This window comes from Gobio gobio (assembly GCF_949357685.1).
Source record: "Gobio gobio genome assembly, chromosome: 19".
Taxonomy (NCBI): domain Eukaryota; kingdom Metazoa; phylum Chordata; class Actinopteri; order Cypriniformes; family Gobionidae; genus Gobio; species Gobio gobio.
Window position 1 is genome coordinate 23,233,989 of NC_137112.1, and position 21,792 is coordinate 23,255,780.

Here is a 21,792-nt window from a genome sequence, read left to right on the forward strand (position 1 = left end):
CTGACTTTATATCTCACAATTCTGACTTTATGTCTCACAATTCTGACATTATAACTCGCAATTCTGACTTTATATCACGCAATTCTGACTATATCTCACAATTCTGACTTTACATCTCACAATTCTGACTTTATGTCTCACAATTCTGACATTATAACTCGCAATTCTGACTTTATATCACGCAATTCTGACTATATCTCACAATTCTGACTTTATATCTCACAATTCTGACTTTATATCACACAATTCTGACTTTATGTCTCACAATTCTGACATTATAACTCGCAATTCTGACTTTATATCTCACAATTCTGACTATATCTCACAATTCTGACTTTATATCTCACAATTCTGACTTTATATCTCACAATTCTGACTTTATATCTCAATTCTGACTATATAACTCGCAATTCTGACTTTATATCACAATTCTGACATTATAACTCGCAATTCTGACTTTATATCTCACAATATCTGACATTATAACTCGCAATTCTGACTTTATATCACACAATTCTGACTTTATATCACACAATTCTGACTTTATATCTCACAATTCTGACTTTATATCTCAATTCTGACTTTATGTCTCACAATTCTGACTTTACGTCTCACAATTCTGACATTATAACTCGCAAATCTGACTTTATATCACACAATTCTGACTTTACATCTCACAATTCTGACTTTATGTCTCACAATTCTGACTTTACGTCTCACAATTCTGACATTATAACTCGCAAATCTGACTATATAACTCGCAATTCTGACTTTATATCTCACAATTCTGACTTTATATCTCGCAATTCTGACTTTATATCACACAATTCTGACTTTATATCTCGCAATTCTGACTTTATATCACACAATTCTGACTTTATGTCTCACAATTCTGACATTATAACTCGCAATTCTGACTTTATATCTCACAATTCTGACTTTATATCTCACAATTCTGACATTATAACTCGCAATTCTGACTATATCTCACAATTCTGAATTTACATCTCACAATTCTGACTTTATGTCTCACAATTCTGACTTTACGTCTCACAATTCTGACATTATAACTCGCAAATCTGACTATATAACTCGCAATTCTGACTTTATATCTCACAATTCTGACTTTATATCACACAATTCTGACTTTATATCACACAATTCTGACTTTATATCACACAATTCTGACTTTATGTCTCACAATTCTGACATTATATCACACAATTCTGACTTTATGTCTCACAATTCTGACATTATAACTCGCAATTCTGACTTTATATCTCACAATTCTGACTTTATATCTCAATTCTGACTATATAACTCGCAATTCTGACATTATAACTCGCAATTCTGACTTTATATCTCACAATTCTGACATTATAACTCGCAATTCTGACTTTATATCACACAATTCTGACTTTATATCACACAATTCTGACTTTATATCTCGCAATTCTGACTTTATATCACACAATTCTGACTTTATGTCTCGCAATTCTGACTTTATATCACACAATTCTGACTTTATGTCTCACAATTCTGACTTTACGTCTCACAATTCTGACATTATAACTCGCAAATCTGACTATATAACTCGCAATTCTGACTTTATATCTCACAATTCTGACATTATAACTCGCAATTCTGACTTTATATCTCACAATTCTGACTTTATATCTCACAATTCTGACATTATAACTCGCAATTCTGACTATATCTCACAATTCTGAATTTACATCTCACAATTCTGACTTTATGTCTCACAATTCTGACTTTACGTCTCACAATTCTGACATTATAACTCGCAAATCTGACTATATAACTCGCAATTCTGACATTATAACTCGCAATTCTGACTTTATATCACACAATTCTGACTTTATATCTCGCAATTCTGACTTTATATCTCAATTCTGACTATATAACTCGCAATTCTGACTTTATATCACACAATTCTGACTTTATATCACACAATTCTGACTTTATATCTCGCAATTCTGACTTTATATCTCACAATTCTGACATTATAACTCGCAATTCTGACTTTATATCTCACAATTCTGACTTTATATCACACAATTCTGACTTTATATCACACAATTCTGACTTTATATCTCGCAATTCTGACTTTATATCACAATTCTGACTTTACATCTCACAATTCTGACATTATAACTCGCAATTCTGACTTTATATCTCACAATTCTGACATTATAACTCGCAATTCTGACTTTATATCTCACAATTCTGACATTATAACTCGCAATTCTGACTATATCTCACAATTCTGAATTTACATCTCACAATTCTGACTTTATGTCTCACAATTCTGACTTTACGTCTCACAATTCTGACATTATAACTCGCAAATCTGACTATATAACTCGCAATTCTGACTATATCTCACAATTCTGACTTTATATCACGCAATTCTGACTATATCTCACAATTCTGACATTATAACTCGCAATTCTGACTAGATCTCACAATTCTGACTTTACATCTCACAATTCTGACATTATAACTCGCAAATCTGACTTTATATCTCACAATTCTGACTTTACATTTCACAATTCTGACATTATAACTCGCAATTCTGACTATATAACTCGCAATTCTGACTTTATATCACACAATTCTGACATTATAACTCGCAATTCTGACTAGATCTCACAATTCTGACATTATAACTCGCAAATCTGACTTTATATCTCGCAATTCTGACTTTACATTTCACAATTCTGACATTATAACTCGCAATTCTGACTAGATCTCACAATTCTGACATTATAACTCGCAAATCTGACTTTATATCTCGCAATTCTGACTTTACATTTCACAATTCTGACATTATAACTCGCAATTCTGACTATATCTCACAATTCTGACATTATAACTCGCAATTCTGACTTTATATCTCACAATTCTGACATTATAACTCGCAATTCTGACTTTATATCACGCAATTCTGACTAAATATCACGCAATTCTGACTTTACATCAGACAATTCTGACATTATAACTCACAATTCCTGACTAGATCTCACAATTCTGACTTTATATCACGCAATTCTGACTTTATGTCTCACAATTCTGACATTATAACTCGCAATTCTGACTTTATATCTCACAATTCTGACTTTATATCTCAATTCTGACTATATAACTCACAATTCCTGACTATATCTCACAATTCTGACTTTATATCTCAATTCTGACTATATAACTCGCAATTCTGACTATATCTCACAATTCTGAATTTACATCTCACAATTCTGACTTTATGTCTCACAATTCTGACTTTACGTCTCACAATTCTGACATTATAACTCGCAAATCTGACTATATAACTCGCAATTCTGACTTTATATCTCACAATTCTGACTTTATATCACACAATTCTGACTTTATATCACACAATTCTGACTTTATATCACACAATTCTGACTTTATGTCTCACAATTCTGACATTATAACTCGCAATTCTGACTTTATATCTCACAATTCTGACTTTATATCTCACAATTCTGACTTTATATCTCAATTCTGACTATATAACTCGCAATTCTGACTTTATATCACAATTCTGACTTTATATCACACAATTCTGACTTTATATCACACAATTCTGACTTTATATCACACAATTCTGACTTTATATCACACAATTCTGACTTTATATCACACAATTCTGACTTTATATCACACAATTCTGACTTTATATCACACAATTCTGACTTTATGTCTCACAATTCTGACATTATAACTCGCAATTCTGACTTTATATCTCACAATTCTGACTTTATATCTCACAATTCTGACTTTATATCTCACAATTCTGACTTTATATCTCACAATTCTGACTTTATATCACACAATTCTGACTTTATATCACACAATTCTGACTTTATATCACACAATTCTGACTTTATATCACACAATTCTGACTTTATATCACACAATTCTGACTTTATATCACACAATTCTGACTTTATGTCTCACAATTCTGACATTATAACTCGCAATTCTGACTTTATATCTCACAATTCTGACTTTATATCTCACAATTCTGACTTTATATCTCAATTCTGACTATATAACTCGCAATTCTGACATTATAACTCGCAATTCTGACTTTATATCTCACAATTCTGACATTATAACTCGCAATTCTGACTTTATATCACACAATTCTGACTTTATATCTCGCAATTCTGACTTTATATCACACAATTCTGACTTTATGTCTCACAATTCTGACTTTACGTCTCACAATTCTGACATTATAACTCGCAAATCTGACTATATAACTCGCAATTCTGACTTTATATCTCACAATTCTGACATTATAACTCGCAATTCTGACTTTATATCTCACAATTCTGACTTTATATCTCACAATTCTGACATTATAACTCGCAATTCTGACTTTATATCTCACAATTCTGACTTTACGTCTCACAATTCTGACATTATAACTCGCAAATCTGACTATATAACTCGCAATTCTGACTTTATATCTCACAATTCTGACTTTATATCACACAATTCTGACTTTATATCACACAATTCTGACATTATAACTCGCAATTCTGACTTTATATCTCAATTCTGACTTTATATCTCAATTCTGACTTTATATCTCACAATTCTGACTTTATATCTCACAATTCTGACTTTATATCTCACAATTCTGACTTTATATCACACAATTCTGACTTTATATCACACAATTCTGACTTTATATCACACAATTCTGACTTTATATCACACAATTCTATCACACAATTCTGACTTTATGTCTCACAATTCTGACATTATAACTCGCAATTCTGACTTTATATCTCACAATTCTGACTTTATATCTCACAATTCTGACTTTATATCTCAATTCTGACTATATAACTCGCAATTCTGACATTATAACTCGCAATTCTGACTTTATATCTCACAATTCCTGACTATATCTCACAATTCTGACTTTATATCTCAATTCTGACTTTATATCTCACAATTCTGACTTTATATCTCAATTCTGACTATATAACTCACAATTCCTGACTATATCTCACAATTCTGACTTTATATCACACAATTCTGACTTTATATCTCACAATTCTGACTTTATATCTCAATTCTGACTATATAACTCGCAATTCTGACTTTATATCACAATTCTGACTTTACATCTCACAATTCTGACATTATAACTCGCAATTCTGACTTTATATCTCACAATTCTGACATTATAACTCGCAATTCTGACTTTATATCACACAATTCTGACTTTATATCACACAATTCTGACTTTACGTCTCACAATTCTGACATTATAACTCGCAATTCTGACTATATAACTCGCAATTCTGACTTTATATCTCACAATTCTGACTTTATATCACGCAATTCTGACTTTATATCACGCAATTCTGACTATATCTCACAATTCTGACTTTACATCTCACAATTCTGACATTATAACTCGCAATTCTGACTTTATATCTCACAATTCTGACTTTACATCTCACAATTCTGACATTATAAGTCGCAATTCTGACTTTATGTCTCACAATTCTGACTTTATATCTCACAATTCTGACTTTATATCTCACAATTCTGACTTTATATCTCACAATTCTGACTTTATATCTCACAATTCTGACTTTATATCTCAATTCTGACTATATAACTCGCAATTCTGACTTTATATCTCACAATTCTGACATTATAACTCGCAATTCTGACTTTATATCTCACAATTCTGACTTTATATCACACAATTCTGACTTTATATCTCACAATTCTGACTTTATATCTCACAATTCTGACTTTATATCTCACAATTCTGACTTTATATCTCAATTCTGACTATATAACTCGCAATTCTGACTTTATGTCTCACAATTCTGACTTTACGTCTCACAATTCTGACATTATAACTCGCAAATCTGACTTTATATCACAATTCTGACTTTACATCTCACAATTCTGACTTTATGTCTCACAATTCTGACTTTACGTCTCACAATTCTGACATTATAACTCGCAAATCTGACTTTATATCTCACAATTCTGACTTTATATCTCACAATTCTGACTTTATATCTCACAATTCTGACTTTATATCACACAATTCTGACTTTATATCACACAATTCTGACTTTATGTCTCACAATTCTGACATTATAACTCGCAATTCTGACTTTATATCTCACAATTCTGACTTTATATCTCACAATTCTGACTTTATATCTCAATTCTGACTATATAACTCGCAATTCTGACTTTATATCACAATTCTGACTTTACATCTCACAATTCTGACATTATAACTCGCAATTCTGACTTTATATCTCACAATTCTGACATTATAACTCGCAATTCTGACTTTATATCACACAATTCTGACTTTATATCTCGCAATTCTGACTTTATATCTCAATTCTGACTATATAACTCGCAATTCTGACTTTATATCACACAATTCTGACTTTACGTCTCACAATTCTGACATTATAACTCGCAAATCTGACTATATAACTCGCAATTCTGACTTTATATCACACAATTCTGACTTTATATCACACAATTCTGACTTTATATCTCACAATTCTGACATTATAACTCGCAATTCTGACTATATCTCACAATTCTGAATTTACATCTCACAATTCTGACTTTATGTCTCACAATTCTGACTTTACGTCTCACAATTCTGACATTATAACTCGCAAATCTGACTATATAACTCGCAATTCTGACTATATCTCACAATTCTGACTTTATATCACGCAATTCTGACTATATCTCACAATTCTGACATTATAACTCGCAATTCTGACTAGATCTCACAATTCTGACTTTACATCTCACAATTCTGACATTATAACTCGCAAATCTGACTTTATATCTCACAATTCTGACTTTACATTTCACAATTCTGACATTATAACTCGCAATTCTGACTATATAACTCGCAATTCTGACTTTATATCACACAATTCTGACATTATAACTCGCAATTCTGACTATCTCACAATTCTGACATTATAACTCGCAATTCTGACTAGATCTCACAATTCTGACATTATAACTCGCAAATCTGACTTTATATCTCGCAATTCTGACTTTACATTTCACAATTCTGACATTATAACTCGCAATTCTGACTAGATCTCACAATTCTGACATTATAACTCGCAATTCTGACTTTATATCTCACAATTCTGACATTATAACTCGCAATTCTGACTTTATATCACGCAATTCTGACTAAATATCACGCAATTCTGACTTTACATCAGACAATTCTGACATTATAACTCACAATTCCTGACTAGATCTCACAATTCTGACTTTATATCACGCAATTCTGACTTTATGTCTCACAATTCTGACATTATAACTCGCAATTCTGACTTTATATCTCACAATTCTGACTTTATATCTCAATTCTGACTATATAACTCACAATTCCTGACTATATCTCACAATTCTGACTTTATGTCTCACAATTCTGACTTTACATCTCACAATTCTAACATTATAACTCGCAAATCTGACTTTATATCACACAATTCTGACTTTATATCTCACAATTCTGACTTTACATTTCACAATTCTGACATTATAACTCGCAATTCTGACTTTATATCTCACAATTCTGACTTTATATCTCACAATTCTGACTTTATATCTCACAATTCTGACAATATAACTCGCAATTCTGACTTTATATCTCACAATTCTGACTTTGTCACACAATTCTGACTTTATATCTCAATTCTGAGTTTATAACTCGCAATTCTGACTTTATATCTGAGAATTGCAAGATGTAAACTCATAATTGTGAGAGAAAAAGTCGCAATTATCTTAAAAAAAAAAAAAAGAAACAAGCTTCCATACAAAAGAGTCAATCATGTAATTCTAAAGAAATTTAAATTTCCAGCACAGAATGCCATTTAACACAATACATAATTTGAGACATGTAAATGAGTCAGCGGTGAGAATTATTGGACATTGTTAGGCAAATAAACTAGTCAAAATTCTCTTCCCATAGTTTATTGTACACTCCAACTAGTAAAAAAACATTAAGTTCAGCCAGAATGTTTTGAAAGCTCTGACTTCTCTCATTCTCTGTCATTTATAACAACCAAAATGGCAGCTGCCTCAACAGTTCAAGGGCCAGATTTACTAACAGCTTGCATTAGCGCAAACCATCTATAGGCGTTAAATAACTACTGTCAGGATTTACTAAAGACATGCAGCGAAAATATTGCGCTGAAAAGGCGTGGACAGTGTTATTTTTGCGGCTGACCTTATTGTATATGAATTTGTAGGAGTTTCCCTTTCAGACGCAAAAATTAAAGGGATAGTTCACCCAAAAATGAAAATTAGCCCATAATTTACTCACCCTCAAGTCATTCTAGGTGTATATGACATTGTCACATGTTGTTTTGGTGTTGGTTCATGTTTCATGTGTTTAGTTCATCACGTTTACTGTCATGTTTCGAAGTTTGTCTTGTCCTTTCAGTTTCCTGGTTTTATCATGTGTTTCATTGTCATGTGATTCCTATGCCCTCATGTGTTGTCATGTCATTGGCTAATTGTCTCATCACTGTTCACAGGTGTCACTTGTCTTGTCATTTAGTCTGTGTATTTAAGCCCTCATGTTTGCCGTGGGTCCTTGTCTGTTATTGATGTTGTTACCTGCTGTATAGGTGAGAGTTATGTTTGCCATGTCAAGTCTTTGTTTTGATTATTGCCAAATCTTTGTTTTATGTTTTGATATTTTTGATTAAACTGCACTTGGGTCCAACAACTCACCTCGTCAGTGGAATTACGTGACAGACATTCTTCTTTCAGATGAATAAAATCTGAGTTATATTACTATCTGCCTATCAAATAACATGCTCCACACGGCTCTGGGGTGTTAATAAAGGCCTTCTGAAACGAATTGATGCGTTTGTGTAAGAAAAATATCCATATTTAAAACTTTATCAAGTAAACTTTCAACCGACCGTCTTCCCTGTTCAATTTATGGAAAAATTGTTGAAAGTTCCCCTGCCGATCGAAAGACTAACGCGACCAGGCTCGCTCGTCATGACGTCACGTACGCATCTTGAGTTTCACTTTCAACATTCAACACTTTTCCATGGAATGCGGTCGATTGAAAGTTTACTTGATAAAGTTATAATTATGAATATTTTTCTAACACAAATGCATCGATTCGCTTCAGAAGGCCTTATTAACACCCCGGGGCCGCGTGGAGCACGTTATTTGATGGAGAGATGCACTTTTTATGGACCTCAAAAACAGAGCAACTATGAATCAAATTCGAATGCTTGGATTAGCCTGGACTTTAGTAATATAACTCCGATTTTATTCGTCTGAAAGAAGAATGTCATATACACCTAGGACGACTTGGGGGTGAGTAAATTATGGGCTAATTTTCATTTTTGGGTGAACTATCCCTTTAAGGGATTATTTAAATCAATTAAGCAAGTGATTTACTAAGGTTTGTGTTAGTCAATTAACTGGTATTTGCAGCATTATTAAACGCCCAAAAAAAGCATGTCTTAAACTAGACGCTAATTTGCGCTGCTCTTGATAGATTGCGATGGTCATTATGGAAATGATCCAGCTCTGTCTGTGTTCTTTAATTTGTGCGTTGTCAGTAGATCATGCACAGAACTTTCCCCTCTCATTGGGCTTTTGTGGAATTGCGCTCTCATGCTAATTTGCCATGTTTAGTACATAATTTGGCCTTGAACAACTCTAAGTTGTCGTTTCTTAATTACAGTAATTCCGGCAAACGTGAAGGCAGCAGTGATCTGTTTTATCTGAACACTTCTTTGGAAATGTATTCAAATGAAAATAATTTGAATAACACACCTGATGACACAACACATAAACTTTAAGCACTAGAGGTCAACATGCACTGGACAGTGACATATGATGTTCTTTAGAGGATATTGACCACTACAGAAAAGTCCAATCAGAGAAAATAATTAGTGTTGTAGCAGCGTTGCTGCTGTTGCTATGGAATTCCCTCTGAATGCAGCAAATTAACATTTCCAGTGAGTGCAAAAGTCAGTCAGTTCTGAATGTTTAGAGAATGCTGCTTGAGTGAGACAGATTATGCACTTTAAGCAGCAATGCCTTTAATCAAGATGGCCTTTGTGTATCCAGACATGAGATGGTCCCCTATTGTGTGTCATGCACTAAAGGCTTCAATAGAAGCCTTGGTATCCCCTGCTGCCAACCCTGGGGGGAAGTTTATGGGTTAGAAAGAGCTGCTGGTCAGAACTCACCATTTTTTCTACTGTCATGGTGTTGACTTCCTGTACTGCGTCTGACAGGTTCTCTTTGGTGGATGTTGCAGACAAACCTGTCTCTAGCTCCTCCAGCTCTCTTTCCAGTCTGTAGTCAATAGAGAGAGACAGAGAAAAATAAAAGATGGTTATTAAGTATATCATTTTTAGATTACACATCCACCTTACCAGGGGCATGTGCTGAACCTGAAAAAAGTGTCTTCCAATTTTGGCTGCCTCAACCAGACCTTTAGTTAACAAGGTGCAGGCTATTTACGTTAGGCTATGACCAGATGGCAAATACTAGCCCTCTCTCTCCAGTCCCACATAAAATATGAGCCTTTATAGACATAGTTTTTCTTGCGTAAAGAAAACGCTGTACTTATTCAAACAACAATATCTTTATTTAGCAATAATTGACCCAGTGTGAGATACACTATATTGCCAAAAGTATTGGGACACCCCTGCAAATCATTGAATTCAGGTTTTCCATTCATTTCCATGGCCCAAGGTGTATAAAATCAAGCACTTAGACATGCAGACTGCTTCTACAAACATTTGTGAAAGAATGGGTCGCTCTCAGGAGCTCAGTGAATTCACGGTACTGTGATAGATTGCCACCTGTCCATTCGTGAAATTTCCTCACTACTAAATATTCCACCATCAACTGTTAGTGGTATTATAACAAATTGGAAGCAATTGGGGACAACAGTAACTCATCCACAAAGTGGTAGGCCACGTAAAATCAGAGCGGGTCAGCGCATGCTGAGGCGAACAGTGCACAGAAGCCAACTTTCTGCAGTGTGGTCTTCAGATTAGCTCAAGAACAGTTTGTAGAGAGCTTCATGGAATGGGTTTCCATGGCTGAGCAGCTGCATCCAAGTCTTACATCACCAAGTGCAATGCAAAGCGTCAGATGCAGTGGTGTGAAGCACGCCGCCACTGGCCTCGAGAGCAGTGGAGACGTGTTCTCTGGAGTGACGAATCACCCTTCTCTGCCTGGCAATCCGATGGAAGAGTCTGGATTTGGCGGTTGCCAGGAGAACGGTACTTGCCAAAATACGGCAATGTATTTTCTCTACGTGAGAACGTGTGTGGTTTGAGAGCGCCATGGCTTGTTGGACATAGCAACAGAAACTAAAGGGGGCGGGTATTGGCGAACGGTCAATTTCATGCTCCCAACTTTGTGGGAACAGTTTGGAGATGGTCCCTTCCTGTTCCAACATGACTGTGCACCAGTGCACAAAGCAAGGTCCATAAAGACATGGATGAGTGAGTTTGGTGTGGAGGAACTTGACCTCAACCCCAAAGAACACCTTTGGGATGAATTAGAGTGGAGTCTGCAAGCCAGGCCTTCTCGTCCAACATCAGTGCCTGACCTCACAAATGTGCTTCTACAAGAATGGTCAGAAATTCCTAGACACACTCCTAAACCTTGTGGAAAGCCTTTTCAGAAGAGTTGAAGCTGTTATAGCTGCAAAGAGTGGACTAACTCCATATTAAACCCTACGGATTAAGAATGGGATGTCATTAAAGTTCATGTGCATGTAAAGGCAGGAGTCCCAACACTTTTGGCAATATAGTGTATTTTGAGCTGATGTGAGCTGGTTATTGCATGTATTGGAGAGCTATTTTGAATTTAAGTTGAAAGAATGTGAAGAATGTGCTTAAATGATATTATTTATTGATCAAATCTAGTAAATAAAATAAAAAACAATATCCCAAAAATTGCAAAAGTCTTGCGCATTCAAAGAAAATAGCTTACTTCTGCGTTGCAAAATACGGTATCGTATGGGTTTGGGTTTATCTTTAGGTGAGGAAAAAACGAAGTTGTTTCTATAATTAATATTATAATCATTAATTAATATAAATTTTATTATATATCTGCAGGAATTAAAATCTGTTCTCTTCATTATTTACACATTTTAGGTTACCAGAAAAAACACTTTTACAAAGTTAAAGGATTTGTAGCAATTCAAATCTGTTCTCACATATCTTGATTTTTCATGCAGCACCTTTATGGGAGAATCTTTCACACCAGGCCTTATGCCAAGTTCACACTGCCCGATTTTAGCCCCGATTTTGATTGGTTTTGCGAAATTGCCGACAAATGCCCGAAATCATAGGCAAATCCGTGCTCATGCACATGAGTGACAATCACACGGTGTGAATGATCAAAAACGGGATCAGAGAGACTCGCCGATGAGTCGCCGACGCCCGTGAGATATTAGGCATGTTAAATATCTGGACCTGTCGGCGATTCAAACTCCTGCTGTGTGAAATGTGTTTTGACTGAACAATACATCGGCGATGACCGACAGCCAATGAGAAAGCAAGATACAGGGCAGGTTCAGGGAGGAGTTATGGACCAGAATATCAGTATTTTAATAGATAGATTTACAATTCTATCAAGCAGAAACAAAGCACAAACATTTGCTTGACCAGCTGCAACTGCAGCACATTGCAAAAATATTTATTTACTCCAACTCTCTTTGCAGAACTCTATCCTTGCTCCCTGTGTCTCCAACCATTTCCTCCGCCAAAATCTTTTTTCTTTTTCTCCTTTTTGCTGCAAATCAGTGAACAGACAATTTGGATTGCAAACTATCTGCTATATTTTTTTAATAACAATTCCAGTCTCGCGCGAGAACTCCGTTCTGACGCACGTGTAATCTTGCGTTGTTTCCTTGTCACTTCTCGCGTGTGTTTGGTTGTGAAACGTAGTTTGCGGATGAGGCAGAGTTGTCGGCGATTGTAAAACCCCCTGTCGCCGATCCATCGTGCAGTGTGAACACAGCAGCAACGGAATGCTGCCATTCCTACAGCAGCAATAGTCATGCAGTGTGAAAAGAGCAGTGATCCGACGAGTTTGAAAATCGTGCAGTCTGAACTCGGCATTACTGGCATTGGCTGTTTACTGGCATGATTCACTGGTTGGCATACCAGTTCTGTGCCAGGAGCCCTTGCAGCCAGAGCAGAGATTTAATCAGGGAATGGAGATCCAGACTGACTGCTCTGCCAGCAGAAATACCTATGCAACTTTTTCACCATCAGAGGTGGATAGTAGTGAAGTATTTTTAATTTCCAAGTAATTTTATTTTTCATGTATATTTACTTTAACAGTGTTCTTCTTTGGAAAACATTTACTTCACAACATTCCAAAACATAATATTGTAATTTTTACTGCACTACGTTTCATATTGAATATCATTTAATTCTTAATTACATAAAAAAATTAGTACTTTCTTACTTTTACTCAAGTAAAAGTAATTCAAAGTTTTACTTGAGTACATGTTAGAGAGTATACAATTTTTTATGTAATTAAGTATTAAAGATAAACTCAAATTTATGAAATGTAGTGCAGTAAAAAGTATGACATAACGCTTTGGAATGTAGTGAAGTAAAAGTTTTCCAAAGAAAAACAGTGATAAAGCACATATACTTGAAATATGTACTTGAGTAGAAACTAAAAATACTTCACCACTGTCTGCCTCTGTTCACCATTAGGAATAAACTGAGACAAATCAGATGGTTTACCTAAGAATGGTCTCCTCAAGACCTCTGGTTTTGGCCTCGTCTTCCCGCAACTGTTTTGTGGTCTCGTCTTCCTCCGGTCCTGCAGAGGGCGCACCGTCCATCAGCCATCTTTCCCTTAGTGCCTTTGACTACAAGAAAATGCACATTTTCTGTAAGCAAGGAAGACTCAAATGACCTCGTGCATTTGTCAAAATGTGCAATATACTGTACAACAGAATATACTCGGAGGAACACTGTATCCTATCCCATAATGCAATTCTTCAACCTTCTGTGAACCAATGTGACAAATGATATAGAAGCAACCACTGGTATTTTTTTTCAATGAATCCAAATGTTTCCACCAAATGTCATTTATACTTACAATTGGTTCAAAAGTGCGGAATTAAAAAAAAATCTGAGCAGTCAGTTATACAATGTAGCTATGGACAATGGCATTTCATTTAAAAATGTTAAATATTTTTGCTGCGTAATATTTTTTGTGGAAACCATGATACAATTGTTCCATAAAGTTCAAAAGAATGTTTGGTAACATTATAAATGTCTACATGTCTTTACAAAATATTACTTAGCCCAAACGTTTGAGTGTATCACAGTGATGACAAAAACGACAACAAAAAAAAATTAAACATTAATAATAATAAGAAATGGAGTAATGGCTACTGAATGGCAAATAGCTTTGCAATCAGAGGAATACATTACATTTAAAAATATATTATATACAAATATAAAACAGTATTTTAAATTGTAATAATATTTAACGTAATACTGTTGTTTAACTGTATATTTGATCAAATTGTTACTGTATATTATATAACAATGCAAACATAGATTTAGGGTAAAGATGGTTTTGCTATAATGGAGTTACAATGTTGCTACAATTGTTTCAACCAACATCCCCCAATACCGGTCTTGACTGGTTTAGAGAAGAAATCAAAAACACACTTGGTAAAAATAAAATGCAAGATTTAGTGACAGATTTAGAAAGTGATGAACATTATCAAACATTCAAAAAAAAGGAAGAAAAAAAATAAAGAAATAAAAAAATTCTACACATATAAAAGGGATTCATGCATCAGTTGAACAATGATGATAGTGACGCATGTCCCAAAAGAGTTTAAATTATGTTATCTATATTATTTGGAGATCTCCTATGAGAGAAGAGATCTTTACTAACCAAATAGTGCAGAGCTCTCACGCTCAGAGCCTGAATTATTCAGATAATTGGCACTAAAATCTAAGTGTTGAGCTGGCACTAAGCTGCCCTGGCACCAAACCATGCAGGCACTGCTCTGATTTACTCTCTGAAACTGATCTTACCCTCTTCTTGACTCTTAAAGCCTGATGGTTTCCTATTGGTAGCATTAAACTATACGGCAATTTGTTTGCCATTCACAAACTGCATAAGATGTGCATGTGTATAGGCTACCCATGTACCCAGCCCATTTCCAGCAGCCATTAAAAGTCTGCAGCTGAGTACAGTTCCTTCAGAACTTTGGGATGGATTAATATATACTGGGTGGGGCAACAATGCTGCTATGCAAACCTTTTACAGTAGCTCATGCAAATCTTTTTTGTTGCTGATTTTAGTATACTGCAGTGCTAGCATACTTTATGTTGATTAGTTCTTTTATTGCAATATATGGATATTTGACAGGCAGTCGAAAAAGAAAAACCATAGAAAAGTTAAAGACTGAGCATTGTGGAAGTGAGTTGTATCATTTGGCAGCAGTCCAGCCCCTTAAGGGCTCTTGGCATTTACAGCAAAATGCACTGCAGGCCGCGGACATTCCTGCCTCAGCTGTTACTGATCAAACCTTTGAAGATGGCTGTCTTCTTCCTTTTTGTCAAGTCACATAACATACTTTATGTGCATACAACATTATATATTTTGATTCATGCATAATAGTTCATGAATACCCGTTCTGTATTCTCTAAGCTACTTTCGGGACTCAATAATGTAGTTCAGATTTGTTCTTGCCCTGGCAGTTTTTTTACTGGATCTATAAAATTGCTGAGTTTTATTTCCAGAATATTTAATTACTTGTTTTTTCCATTAATGCATTGTTTGTTTTTTCAAATGTTTATATTAATAGAATCTTTGTGAATAACTATACCCATTTTTTTTTTACATAGTTTTGTGATTTACAAAGAAAATATAAAATAAATATATATTTTTGAACTTCACTTAAAAAAAAATGAAAAGCTCCTTTTAAAAACAACAATGGAATACAATTAAATAACATATTTCAATATCATTTTCATAAGTTGAAAGTTTCTCAACCTCTGAATATGATCAAGGAATGTTTGGTAGTAAGTTAAAGTAGCACTGGTCTTTTTAAAATAATCAAATCACTAAAAGTAATTTAATCATATTTTCAGTAACAGGTTATTAGTGAGCGTTATCTCTTTTATTCTGTACCTTACATGTTTCGTTTCTTTGTTTTCTTTCATCTCCTTTTTCATTTTTGCTTCAACTGCCACCTCCCACTCCCCAGAGACCTACTGTGGGAGAGCGTACTGACCACACACACACACACACACACACACACACTGTCTTCACTGACACAATGAATTCAAAAATACAAAGGGCACAAGCTCCCATGTGCTTATAGTGGCTGAGCCATTGTTTTCGAAGTAAAATGGATCCAGATTTTTAGGCAACAGATTAAAACAAAGACTTTTGTTGGCCTGTTAGAGTTCACCGCGCTCAATCAGGTGTCATGTGACCTGCGTTAACCCAACCTACTAATCAAATCACACCTAACCAATCCGCATCCTGTACTGATCGCCCCTGGGATGTCATACATCCTTTAATCAGTCTGGAGTAACCGATGAGCCAATCAAAACAGCAAAGCTTTGGAGGCAAAATACAGACAAATAAGCTTTAGCATGACTTGGCCAGAGGCCTAAAACTGCATAGCTTCATACCTCAATTGGTTTGAATTGTTCTGTATTCAGGCAGAAAACTTTGGCCCCTATCTTAGATTGACAAATGCCTGCTCATATATCAGAGAGCATGTGTTTTCAGGACTCTCAGAGGCCCCTCCATACTTTTGCGACCTGCGGCCCACTATTCACTGGCTATTCATCTCTCTCTCTCTTTCTCTCCCTTTGCATTTTGCTGACTCTGAATGGGAGCTCCATAGAAACTGCTAATGAGGAGAGTTTTTGGATCTTATCTCTGGCCAGCACAGCAAAGTCTCTCAGCCACAGCTGCTCTAAAGTTGTGAAGCCAGAAAAAAAACACAGCTAATTTCAACTTCCACAATATTTTCACTATGATTAAGGTGATTAAATATCAATTAAAATCTCAATTAATTATATACATATATACTAGTATCTGCAGCCCTATAAATGAAAATGAAAAAACATGACATTATTGTGGAAGAAGAAAGCATTAAAGGGATAGTTCATCGATCATTTACTCACTCTCAAGTTGTTCCAAACCTGTATGAATCCTATTCTTTCTTCTGTTGAACACAAAAGAAGATATTTTAAAGAATTTTGGAAACCAGACAGTTGACGGTAGCATTTACTTTTTTTCCTACTATGGAAGTCTATAGAGTGGTGCAGGTATGAAATCACTTTGTAGGCCAAAACGTGGAAGTGAGTTAGCATTTTGGCACTTCTGGTTCCCTCGTCCAGAAGTCAATGGGTTTTTTGAATGGGATTTTGGTTAAATGGCTGAAATAAGGTCTGTGTTGAACACAAGCTCAAGACACTTTCACGTTTTATTCTACGACATTAAATACATCAGTATTACCCCACTTGTAAGCTGTTACGTGTCTTGTTGCTAACAAGTGGCTAAATGGCACTACGGCAGTCGAGGAGATTAAAGGTCATCACATCGAATAGGTCCGCTTTTACAGCCTCATTATGCTTATAATTGTGCTCTTATAAACTAGACCAACTCAAACTTTCTGTTTGTTTTGAGATGATGTAGTTTGTTTATAGCCTAACTTTAGCTTTTTACTTCTAGCATGCATTTAGGCCTCAAAATTCATAAAAGTTGTGTTCATCTGTGAAGTTTAAGAATCATAAACTTTTGTTGATCGCAGAGCTTGTTTTTTGCGATAATCCAAAAGCCTATGGGAAAATCCTATTGGGTTTTTATCGAAGGAACCAGTGTGATGCTAACTGCCATTGGCGTCAGTGACGTCATATCTGCCCCACTCTATGGCTACCGTCAACTGTTTGATTATGAACATTCTTTAAAATATCTTTTGTGTTCAACAGCCAACACGCAGGGCTATATGCTAACTATTTTTGAACATAGCACTGGTGCTACAGAATACAAATGTTGAAAGTTTTGTACCACAGGCCACACAGTTATAGCACAAGTCTAAAAAGCCTTACCATTTTTGAAAACAACCATGAATAGTGCAGTTCATCATGCATGCTATGCATGTTTGCGAATTATGTTATCAATCACATAAATAACCTGTTGGGCGATGTATCCTATGTTGTTTTTTGTTGTTGTTTTTGGACCAAAATAAATTAAACAAATAGAAGTCAAATGTGTCTTATGTAAAAAGGCTCACATACATTACATATCACATATATCAATTATCAATATCAATATCTCCCATTCACTTTAAAAGCCAGTTGCACTTGCACCATGGTGGATTCACTATTTACATGGCGGAATTTGCGAGCGGAAAGACTGAACGCTTCTCCAGAGAGGAATCCTTGTATCCTTTTATTTGTAATATTTAATATTTAATATTGTTTGTGTGAGTCCCAGTGTGTGTAATAAGCAGAGTTTATGTTCGTTGTGCACCCGCCTATAGGCGCATTTTACTAACGCGCCCTTTAAATACAAAAACACAAAAAATACTGCAATATTGACTTTAGACCAGGTTTTTGTTGGTCAATGGCGCAGTCATTTTCAGTTGCCTCAAAATAGCAACGCGCCATCAATGCGCCTGAACACACATCGTTTTCAGACCAGCACGCCCATGGGCGAACAAATGGGTGCGAGTGCATTTGCTATGTACAGGGTTCCCACTCTTTCATGAACACCAGATTCAAGGACTTTTCAAGCACCATTTATTTTATTTCAAGCACCTATCAGATTCATAACCCAGCATATGTAGCATCACGAAAGACCTCTTAAAGTAGGCTACTTAAAGGAACACAGCGACTTTTTGGGACTTTATCTTATTCACCGTATCTCCCAGAGTTAGATCAGTCCATACACACCATTCTCATCCCCGTGTCTGGTTGTGTCTCTCAACTCTGTATGACGCACCCCCACAAAGACTGGAGGTAAAGGGCTCCAGCTAGCCTACTGCTCAATAAGTGACTAAATAACGCCAACAATTTCCTATTTACATGTTGTGATGTGGTTAGTTACACCGTGTACTGGTAAGACCGACGGAAAATGAAAAGTTGTGATTTCCTAGGCCGATATGGCTAGGAACTATACTCTCATTCCTGCGTAATAATCAAGGAACTTTGAGTTGTACCATGGGTGTAGCGGCGCAATGATATTACACAGCGCCTGAAAATAGTCCCCAGCACGCTCTCTGAATAGACATTAAAATGTCTATTCTAAACTACAGCGTAAACTGAAATGGGGAAAAATAGACCTCCAACAGTTCACAATCATGTAAACCTGACCTGAGGGCCACAGAGACAATACACCATTGTCAAAAAACACTTGCAATATCTTTAAAATACAAAATACATGAAATACACACATTTTTATCAAACATTCTCAATATAAATATCCATTATATTGGACAGTCCTGACACTAAAGAAGTAGTATTAGTATGATAGCATGCTATTCCAAACATATCCAGAGACATTCAAATGTCTATTCTAAACTACAGCGTAAACTGAAATGGGGAAAGATAGACCTCCAACAGTTCACAATCATGTACACCTGACCTGAGGGCCACAGAGACAATACACCATTCGTCCCCTTGGAATTATAAGGTTCTATCTGACATTTTTGTCAAAATTGAGTTATTCACATATTCTTATTCTGTGACAACTTCTTTACATGATGTTGTTTTTTAAGTTTTTAAGTTTTTTTTACCTTTTTATTTAGAAAATAAAAAGGTTCTTTCTACACAGTCAAATGGAATGCAAAAACTTTAAAGCTCTATCTCCAAACCAGTCAGAATGCAGATAGAACCTTATAATTCCAAGGTGGCGCATTGTCAAAAAACACTTCCAATATCTTTAAAATACAAAATACATGAAATACACACATTTTTATCAAACATTCTCAATATAAATATCCATATATTGGATAGTCCTGACACTAAAGAAGTAGTATTAGTATGATAGCATGCTATTCCAAACATATCCAGAGACATTCAAATGTCTATTCTAAACTACAGCGTAAACTGAAATGGGGAAAAATAGACCTCCAACAGTTCACAATCATGTACACCTGACCTGAGGGCCACAGAGACAATACACCATATATTTAGCAGAGTGAAGCATTTCCCTCTTCACACAAACAGGATGTCTCATCACCCCCCGTGGCAGATTCTCTTTCCTGTGTCTGACAGGGTGTTCTTGGCCCAGACTGCACCAAATCACAGTGGTCCATTCAACACTGATATCATCAAACAATCTTAAAATGCAACACTTATAACCTTATAACCAGGTTCTTAGCCTGAAAAAGGATGAAGAACCCTGTCATAAATAATTATAGATACAAGGGAAATCAAAGACAATGGTAGTACATTTCTCTAGCACAAAAAATTCATCATTGTCAATGTTAAATCATAATTATGACATAAAAAGTCATAATAAAGAGATAAAAATGCGAAATGATGAGATTGACAAAAGACGAAATGGTGTCAAAATCATAATTATGAAATTAATTCAGTTATGAGATAAAAAGTTGAAATTATTATATTACATGATGAGATAAAAATTCAAAATAAGATAAAATCAAATTCTGGGTTTGAATCATAGACTGTATAAAAATATGGACATAGTGTCAGTGACGTCACCCGTAGGTTTCTGAAGACCACTTTTGAAGCCTAAAGTCGGCAGCGCGTCACTGTGCGTCACACCCAGATAACAATCCACCTGTCATTCAAGTGACCACGCCCTTAATTATACAGAACTTTAAGGCTTAATATAATTTAAACGGATGAGTTTTACCCCACTCATGGTTGTCAATAAGGGCAAAATTAGCTGTGGGATACCTTTCGAATGGAACTCAATGCTGTATCATGACATTGACACTATGGGAAGGCTTCTGTCTGACCGGTGTCTGAAGCATGAAAACATGCCAAATCTTGATTGGCTGATGTGAGGTCAGTTGATGTAGCATATCATTCGTCATATTACTTGTCTTTTAGACAGTATGGCCAGTAAAAATGCTAAGTTAGGAGTTGTGCATTGCGTGAAATGGCTTTGCCAAAACTGTCAAAACTCATTCCACCCAGGGTGTAGCATCTTCAAAGGCACTATCCTAGGATGCGTCCTTGCAAGATGTTTGTGTTGCGGCCACTCCACACACATTTATAAGATTTTACACATGAATTCAACTGGACATGAATTCAACTGGATCACAGGTCCTTCTGGGTTGATCCAGTCTTTCTGCTCAACAAGTGTCTGTGTCACTGTTTCATAGCCTTGATGGGCATGCATTTTCCATCAGTGTCAACGGCCATAGTGTCAACGCCATGATTCAGCGTCGAGTTCCATTCGAAAGGAAGCGTCTCATGTTGTCGTATGTGACCCTGTTCCTTGAGAAGGGAACTAGACGCTGCATTGCACTGCCACACTTCGAGTATGCTTGTGCGGCTTCCTTCAGTCTATTAGATTTTGTCCTGGGCTACGTCACCTGTCCTCTAGTCTTGTGTAGCCAGACCTTCAGACTGATGGCAGAAGGTCTGGACTCTATCGCAGCTTTCATTCGCTAAGGTCCTCCCAGAGGCCGTCTGACTGACATGTAACGCAACCAATCAG

The 21,792-nt window shown here is 35.7% G+C and overlaps 1 protein-coding gene across 3 annotated transcripts in view; it reads right to left on the reverse strand.

The window, feature by feature from the left end:
- The window catches only part of palm1a (paralemmin 1a), a 61,971-nt gene that overhangs the window by 14,317 nt on the left and 25,862 nt on the right, over positions 1-21,792 (reverse strand). For all 3 annotated transcript variants that reach the window (XM_079844734.1, XM_079844736.1, XM_079844735.1), the window contains exons 4-5: positions 13,851-13,978; positions 10,314-10,422 (exon numbers count right to left, since the gene is read on the reverse strand). In XM_079844734.1, coding sequence (XP_079700860.1) covers positions 10,314-10,422; positions 13,851-13,978 — 237 coding nt within the window. The remainder of the gene's footprint in view (positions 1-10,313; positions 10,423-13,850; positions 13,979-21,792) is intronic.